The sequence below is a fragment of the Triticum urartu genome, chromosome 3A (assembly GCF_056163025.1).
Source record: "Triticum urartu cultivar PI428250 chromosome 3A, HENAU_Tu73, whole genome shotgun sequence".
NCBI lineage: Eukaryota > Viridiplantae > Streptophyta > Magnoliopsida > Poales > Poaceae > Triticum > Triticum urartu.
In genome coordinates, this window is record NC_141875.1 from 550,594,181 (window position 1) to 550,603,599 (window position 9,419).

General features: G+C 46.1%; 1 protein-coding gene across 1 annotated transcript; it reads left to right on the forward strand.

Annotated features, from left to right (window-relative positions):
* The first annotated feature begins 1,114 nt into the window (after positions 1–1,114).
* LOC125548707 (putative indole-3-acetic acid-amido synthetase GH3.1) lies at positions 1,115–3,569 on the forward strand. The gene is made up of 3 exons (XM_048712259.2): positions 1,115–1,555; positions 1,658–2,556; positions 2,668–3,569. Exons 1-3 carry the CDS (start codon positions 1,221–1,223, stop codon positions 3,273–3,275), a joined length of 1,842 nt encoding a protein of 613 aa, XP_048568216.1. The 5' UTR covers positions 1,115–1,220; the 3' UTR covers positions 3,276–3,569.
* Positions 3,570–9,419: the final 5,850 nt, after the last annotated feature.

Consider the following 9,419-nt stretch of genomic DNA (forward strand, 5'->3'; position numbering starts at 1 on the left):
AAAAAAAAGGTGCCATCGCGTCGCTTCTGATCACTGCCGCACCGTCTCGTTGATGGTTGTCGAGCATGTCACGACCACGCCTAGTAGCCATCGCTGCCAGATGAGCCACCTTGGCGACATTCATCAATAGCAGTGGGTAAAGGAGGGTTGTGCCTCGCACAACCATCCAATGGGATCGCGACAATGCCCAGTGCATCGCGCCAGATCCGTATGACGAGGCAAGCCTCGCTAAGAAAGATAAGTTGTGAATCCAAACGTAGCATTTGAGAGTTCAGTCTCACATCACATGCCACATTCCGCATGCATGTGGATATACATTATCCAAATCTATATGCTCCGAGACAATTGTAGAATTGTACTAGTCAGATCGGAGGGAATACTTGCTCCATTTCTAAATATAAGTCTTTTCTAGACAGATCTGTATGTAGTTCATATTAAAATTTCTAAAAAGATTTATATTTAGGAACGGAGGAAGCATTATACTTTGAGCTATCCTCAACTAATTAAGGCATGCAGGCACGGAAATAAAGCAGACTAATGGCCAATCTAATCAAATGAATAAAAATGGTGGAAACGTGCACAGTGTGGTAGAGATCCATCGAGTGCATGCAGCATATAATTAGGCGAACAGCTCAAATTATCAGCCATATGGCCATTTTATACATTTGCACCTATGATTTGAGCACGAGAATGGCCTAAAAATCATGATAGTAGAAGATTGTAGGACATGTTAGGATAATACATATTTGCAGTATTTTATGCACAACTAGCATCATACGTGCACCAAGAACACATGCAAGCGGACTGGCATTAATTTTCCGGGTCCAGCTACAGCTCGGTCTAGAAATTTGGTCTCTGCAAGATAGGTTAAAAACAAATGTCAGACCTGGCTAAAAGAAGACAAAAGAAAAGCAGCTAGCTAGAGGCTTTACGGATGGGTAAGCTGGCCATCAGCAGGCTAAACTTTCAAAAAATGTCACGCAAATGGTCATTCATGACATTTTTTTACAGTATCTGTGTAATGTTAGTAGTGGGCCCAGATGGCATAGACACATGGTGACACAATTGACAACCCATCCGCTCTCTATATAACCCGTCCCACTCGTACTTGTCGCTCACACAAACCAGCGAGCTGATATTACCACGGCATCCTGACGAACCTGGGCTCAGAAATCCTCTCCAGCAGAGAGTCACACAGGCCCCCTTCACAGTGCGGTGCCATGCCGGAAGCACCAAGCGCCCAGCCAGCTCCCGCCTCCGGCTACGCCCCCGGGGCGCACCGCGAGGCGCTCGACTTCATCGAGCACGTCACGGCGAACGCCGGAAAGGTGCAGCAGTGCGTCCTCACCGAGATTCTGGCGCAGAACGCGACGGCCGAGTACCCGCGCCGGTACGGCGTCTCCTCCAGCAGCAGCCCCCTCGATGCCGTGGACGCCTTCCGCCGCTGCGTCCCGCTCGTGACCTACGAGGACCTCCAGCCTGATATACTCCGCATCGCCAACGGTGACTCCTCGCCGATCCTCTCCGGCAAGCCCATCTCCGAGTTCCTCACAAGGTATGCATGACAAGTACATGTACTCATGTGCATGCTCGTGGACATGCATGGATGTCTATGCGCTAACTTTGCTCGTGCAATGGTTTGTTTTATGTGTACCAGCTCCGGCACTTCCGGAGGGGAGCGGAAGCTCATGCCGACCATCGCCGACGAGCTGGACAGGCGGTCTCTGCTGTACAGTCTACTGATGCCGGTGATGAGCCAGTCGCTGCCCGGGCTGGACAAAGGCAAGGCGATGTACCTGCTCTTCGTCAAGGCCGAGTCGCGGACGCCGGGAGGGCTCGCCGCGCGGCCGGTGTTAACTAGCTACTACCGGAGCCGGCAGTTCCTCGACCGACCGCACGACCCGTACACGGCCTACACGAGCCCCAACGAGGCCATTCTGTGCGTGGACTCCTACCAGAGCATGTACGCCCAGCTGCTCTGCGGCCTCGTGCACCGCACGGACGTGCTGCGCGTCGGCGCGGTGTTCGCTTCGGGCTTCCTCCGCGCCATACGCTTCCTCGAGAAGCACTGGCCGCGCCTGTGCCACGACATCCGCACCGGCGAGCTCGACCCGGAGATCACCGACCGCTCGGTGCGTGACGCCGTCGGGAGGTTGCTCCGCGCCAACCCAGCCCTCGCCAGCGAGATCGAGGCCGAGTGTTCGGAGCCGTCGTGGGAGGGCATCATCCGACGCCTGTGGCCTCGCACCAAGTACATCGACGTGATCGTGACCGGCGCCATGTCGCAGTACATCCCAACCCTCGAGTTCTACGGCGGCGGCCTGCCGCTCATCTGCACCATGTACGCTTCTTCGGAGTGTTACTTCGGCCTGAACCTCAACCCCATGTGCAAGCCCGGCGAAGTCGCGTACACTCTCATCCCCACCATGTGCCACTTCGAGTTCCTCCCCGTCCATTGCAGCAACGCCAATGCCGAGCCGAGCCACCACGACCTCGTCGATCTAGTCGATGTGAAGCTCGGGCACGACTACGAACTCGTGGTAACCACCTTCTCAGGTAAGGCTCCATCGCAGCTTCAACACATTCTCTAACTGCCTAACGTTGCCTCGATGATCTTATGCCTTTTTAGCAAGGCTGACATTTTCCATGTGTATGTGATCTTCACAGGTTTGTGCCGGTATCGTGTGGGCGACGTTCTGAGGGTAGCAGGGTTCAAGAACGAGGCGCCGATGTTCAGCTTCGTGCGACGGCGGAACGTGGCGCTGAGCATCGACTCGGACAAGACGGACGAGACGGAGCTGCACACGGCGGTGAGCAGCGCGGTGCAGCACCTGGCGCCGTTCGGCGCATCGCTGGTGGAGTACACCAGCTACGCCGACACATCCGCCATCCCAGGTCACTACGTGCTGTTCTGGGAGCTGCGCGAGGGCAGCACGGCGGTGCCGGCGTCCGTGTTCGAGGAGTGCTGCCTGTCCGTGGAGGAGGCCCTGAACAGCGTGTACCGGCAGTGCCGCGCCTGCGACAGGTCCATCGGCCCCCTCGAGATCCGCGTGGTGTCCGAGGGCACCTTCGAGAAGCTCATGGACTACGCGCTCAGCCAGGGCGCGTCCATCAACCAGTACAAGGCGCCGCGCTGCGTGCGCCCCGGGCCGGTCGTCGAGCTCCTGGACGCGAGGGTGCAGGCCAGCTACTTCAGCCCCAAGTGCCCGAAATGGAGCCCCGGGAACAAGCAATGGAACACCTCCAAGGAGCTGCTGAGCATCGGAGACGCCTAGCTTGGTTGCTAGCTAGCTAGCCAGCTCATGGCCGGGTTGGAGGAGGATGACTATGCATGACGTGCATCATGATCGATGCGTTACTGTAGGGGCTACGATATCTAGTACTATTTCAACTTCTGGGGCAGTGAGGAATAGTTATCAAAATTATGACTTAGGTAGCTAGGGTTCCTACGTATGTCTGCTATTATTTTTGTAATCTTCTCTATTTGGGCCGCCTTTTATGTAGAACTACCTGTCAATTACTTTTATTAAACCACCACGTACCGCAAGCTGCATTCCAAAGATAGTTTATCCCAATGTTGTATGGACATCTAGTCTCCATGGGAAAGGACTCAGCTATCTACACAATGCATGCTAAAGCTAGCAAAGAATGGAAGAAAAACTGTTTTTTTTTTACTCAAAAGAAAAACTGTTACTCCCTCTGTTCATATTGGAATCTCTAAAAAGACTTATATTTAGGAACCAGAGAGTAGATTATTCAGGACACAGGATCACATGCATGGTTCTATCTTATATATCATATTCGTAGACCACAAAATTTAATGCCTTCAATTCAAGCTTTTGAATCAATTAATTATTGTCTGCATCTATCATATCAGAACTGATTTATTGGTTGAGTTACAACATACATTTTTTTATACAGGGTATAGCCACATACGTACGGAGCAAACTAGTACAAATTTTACTTTTTGGGTTAGGGATGGTAGATAGGTTGAAACAATATAGATTGGACGCCAATATCAATCTAACGTTCGCCCTGTTGCGTCCCCCAGGGCGCCTTGGGGGGGGAGGGGGGGGGGGGGGGGCGACGGAATGAGCCTCCCAGCACGAACCCCTTCGAGAACCTTATCGCAAAACTCCACAAGCCTAATTAGAACGCCTGTGTGGGCCTGCTAGCATGAGCGACAAAAGGAACATACCCATCTACGAAAGACTGCACGATTAAGAGGGCGCATCGCGAAGCTTTGCTTTCTTATCGGTGTCATAGGACATGTCTAAGTCAAGATTCTCAATGCATTGATAGAGGTAGGAAAGTTATGGCGGCTGCGATATGAGGTCTTGAAGCTTCAGTGAAAGGGTATACTGGATGTGATGAAGATTGCGTGCCAGGTGTATGGTGACTTGTATCAGCGGCCTCGGCAAGCGAGGGGGCGGCACTGGAGGACTGCATTTTTGGTGGTGCTCCTCGAGTACCGAGTCTCGATTCCCAGGGAAAACCCAAAGGTCTGGCCTTTATTGGTTGTACCTGGCAATGGCCTTGTTGAAGGCATTGTTTTGGTTGAACTTGGACTTTCTCTTGGGTGAAAACCCAAGGTCTTTGATCGGGCAACGGCAATGCATGTGCATTGTTTTCTTCTTGGAGGTGTTGCTTTTGGAGAACCTCTTTTGTATTTCGGTTGTTGTCTTTGGTGATGATTAGAGTGCTGCTACTCCTAGTGATTGTTCACGGTGGCGGGGTCTGTTTTCTTTCTTCTGTTCTTTTTTTCTTTTTTTTGAAACGGGCTTTTATTTTGTTTTTGGATGTGTGTATCGTTGATGTTTTTGGACAACTTGTTGGTACAGAGGCCGAGTGTAATTGGCATCTTCGCGATATTAATATATTCCTTTGTCGAAAAGTCTGTGAAAGACTGCACATCCAGTATTCAAAAATTGTCCAAGAAAAGGTGTCAATCTATGCTCCCAATGCACACCGCCTTTAATCCAATCGTCCTTAATTCACTCATGAAGCAACTTGTGGTCTAGTTATTGGTTGCATGCTCACTTGAGTCCCTTTTGTTTCTGCCTGAATTACTACATGCAAGCAACATTCATTTAATGGCCTTCTCTCAGTGGTTACATGCACACATGTGTCTCCTACATTTCTACGTTAATTAGGCCATGGAGCAAAGTCAGCTCTTTTCTTGATCTATGTGTAAATCTCCAAACGTACGGTCTTTTGCGGATGGAGGGAGCAGGTACAAAAGTTTTGCTAAAAAAAATATACGCACTAATCGCCAAAAAAATACAGAAATCCAACCAAAAAACCGAGAAAACATTTTACAATAAAAAGGCCACAATAATCTAGAAATTCAGATGTAAAAAAATAGCTAATGGAAAATATACAAGAATTGCAATGGATTAGCTAATAAAATTGTAATGGTATACTTGTTAACACTACCACACACAAAAAAATACCTTCCAAATAATGCCATGACAGATGACAACTACTAAAATTTTCATGGTCTGCATTAAAAAAAATGAACACAGGCACCTAGCTTCCATTTGCCATGACTTATGAAAAATCAAATTACCACAAAATTTGCCGTTGGTTCCACATATAAACATTACCAATTCTACATATAATAGTACTACCATGGTCTAAATAATAAAAATTGTCATGGTGTACATAATGAAATAGCAATTGTACCTACAAAATGAAACTGCCCTGATCTAATTAATAAAATTGCTATGATATAAAATTAAAAATCGCCATGGTGTCGATGATATAAGTGCCATGTTAGCTACTACAATTAAACTATCGTCGTGTACTTAATAAAATTGCCATGGTGTAAAACTAATAAACAATAAAATTATTGACCATGGTCCAACAAAATAAAGTTGCCATGGAACAATAAATAGATTTTCCATGTTGCAAATATAAATTTTCCATAGTCCAAATCTAAAACTTGCCCATGGTAAAAAAGAAATTTGCCATGGTAATAAAATTAGTTTGACATGGTCCAAAATATGAATTTGCCATGGCGCCAAATAGAAAGTTTTCATGGTAGATAATGTAACATGGATTTTCTGGTAAATTTGCCATGCTCCAAAAATGATATTTCCATGATCCATAAAGTAAATTTGCTATGGTTTGTATAATAAATTTGGTATGTTCCATACAGTAAATTTTCCATGGTTTAAAAATCATGGCAAAATAACTTTGTAGATCATGGCAAATGTGGGTAAAAAAGTTTAGGAATTTGCAAGGGCACATGGTAATATTTAAGAAAAAATGTTCTCTAGAAAAACACATGGCAAATTTTTGGGTAATATGTAATCGGCACATGGAAAATATAAGGATTGTTTTCATTTAAAAAGATGCCAAGTTTAAAATTTTGCCATCGACAGATTGCAAGTTTTAATTTTGTTCTCTAAGAGACATGGCACGTCTTTAAAATTTGTAAATGGCCACATGACAAGTTTAGGAGATTTTCTATATAAAAATAAATATAATATTGATTGCCCATGGGAAATGTTGAAAACTAAATGTAGATGAGACATGGAAAAAATACCCATTTACCTAAAAACATTTCGAATTCTCAATGGGACACAGATGTTATCATGCCATCACAAAAAGAAGGGAAGGAATAAATGGAGGTTGTCGGAATCGGGGCTCCGGGGATCCAAAGGTTCGAACTCTGGAGTGCACTCGTTCCTACTGCTCTACTCGTTCCTGCAGCAAACCACGGCGAGAGCGAGCTAGCAGGAGCGGGCCAGTGACACAGTCGTTACCTAGGTTCGGGCCACCTTGCGGTGTAAAACCCTACTCCTGCTTGGTTTGGATTGCTCTGGTTTGAGAGGGAGCGAGAGTACAAGGGTGAAGGATCAAGTGGTCGCCCTATCTACGGCGTCACCTTGCCCTCCTTTTATACCTGCCTTGGTCCTCTTCCCCCGAAAACATTGGCGGGAAGGATTGCCACACAACAACAATTTTGAAGGGGGACATGGGCGCAGTCTATCCTGACAAAAGGTGGTCTTCCCCTGCAAAGCCACCGTGCATGACGTGCCTGTGGGATCGGTGATGACCTCCGCCCTGCGCGCCCGTTATCTTAGTCTTCTTGCACCAATCAAGCAACCTTTGGGGGTTGCTTTGGGAACCGACGAGCTGGCCTTGCTCCCTTAGCACAAAAGAGGAAAGCCTCCTCATCAGCGCCTGCTAGCATGGCCTCTGGCATCGTTCGTCGCCGTGCGCGTCACCCACAGGATGACTCAGGGCCGTGCGACCGGGCTGGACAGCACCTGACTTGCTTGCCTCCGAGAGGGGGCTTCGCGAGGCTCTTGGTGGAGCTGCCTAGCCTGCTCGGTGATGCCTGCTGGCGGGGGAGGCCTCGTGAGGCAAGGGCCTCGCGAGGAGTCCTACTCGCGACGCTTGCTGGTGGGGGAGGGCCTCATGAGGCAAGGGCCACCCACTGGGCCCTCAACACGCACCGCGTCCTAGGCCAAAGGCAGACGGGTCTGGGTACCCCCGGTCCTACAAGCCCAACAGAGGTATATTTAGTTGGCATAGAAAAAATGAAATTAAATTGCCAAAGTCATTATAATAGAATCTTGATTACCATGGCAATTGTAGGTAAAAATGTAGATGAGGCATGGCAAATGCAGTTTCGTTTTGGACATGGAAACTTTTAAAAATTGCCATGTGTCAGCAAAGCAAATTATGATGTGTTATAAAAAACGTAGAAGTGACATGGAAAAATGCCATGCTACATATGATGAAAATGAACAAAAGGCAAATGTAGGAAGTTTGTTATCTAACAAACATGGTGACTTTTTGGAAATTTGTAATGAGAAGATTGCAATATTATGATTTTTCTTATTTGCAAAGATGGCAGATGTAGGAATTTGCCATGAGCACATAGGAAAATGTAGGCATTTTTCATAGGCATCAGGAGATCTCAGTAAATTTGTGGTATACAAGAAAAGATGGCAAATCTAGTTAATTTTTTATTTTGAAAAGGATAAAAAATAGCGTGGTACACAAGTAAGAATTTCCATGTTTTGGTAATTAAACTTGCCACGGTGTATATGATGTATTTGCTATAGACAAGAATTATAATTAGGAATGGTACATGAAGTTAAATCATGAATCACATAATATTTTCATGTGTCATGGAACCAAGTGTCTTCACATGGCATATTCTCTTAATTTGCCATGGATAAGTACTAGCAATTTCAGAATTTTGCATGTGTTGTAGAGAAACAACGCTTGCCTCTAATTAGCCAGTTGGTGAGGCAATAGCTTACCATGGGAAAACAAACAAAAAATCCATGCGATGTATAATATTTTCCATGTCATGAGTGATAAAATTGAGTTTGCCATGAACTATAATTTTTAAATTTCACATACAAGTTTGGTCAATTAGCATCACATCAAAACTATGAGAACGTTCTCTACAAAGTTAATTAGTAGAAAAAGTCATGGATATGCAGCGGTGTTCATACAAAAACTCTATGGTTGATACTTGATACTCAAATGCGTCAGCCGACATGCAGCAGACAGCTCCCTGGAGGAAATTCGTGCAGTGATGTGCAGAAATCACCTCATGCCTAGGTCCACGGCAGCTAAATCATGTTTTGTCCACGACAGCTAGTAAAAAAAGGCATACAATACTTCCTCCAATCATAAATATAAGATGTTTTGAATATTTTAATATAAACTACATATGAACTTAAATGAGTGAATAAACATATTAAAATGTGCCTATATACATCCGATTTAGAAAAAGATAAAACATCTTATATTTGTGAACAGAGGGAGTAGTTTGCAATGAATTCAGAGAAAAGGAAATATAGTTGATGTACACTTGCAGAAACAAAGTAATAGAAAATTGGTAATTGGTATGATCAAACTTCCTGCCACCTAGTGTCACCTAGAAATTTCCAAAGAAAAAAAAATGAAGATGTACGTGGTAGAACCCACATTGTTCACTTTTTGTTTATTTTTGTAGACCATACATCTCTCGCCTCTTTGTTTTCAGCCTGACGCCCTAACACATGCAACACCATCATTTTGGGCAATGATGCTAAAACACCATTTTGGGATTCCCCGTGGCTTCTTGGGCGAAAACCGAAGGACATTGCCCCTTTGATTTACAAGGCCTCCACGCGTAAGAATTGGAAGGTGCGTGAGGCCCTCCATGGAAATGCTTGGATTCTTAAGATCGGTCGCAACACCGTCGTCACCGGTGCCCACATCCTGCAATTCTTCACGTTATGGATGCTTGTGCATGACCTACACTTGGATCAACAATCTGACGATGACATTATTTGGAAACACACCAACGATGGGTCCTACTCGGCGGCCACCGCATACAAGGCTCAGTTCCTTGGACTTGATTGCACATAGGGTGAGAGAAATCTACCAATTCGAGATACAATACA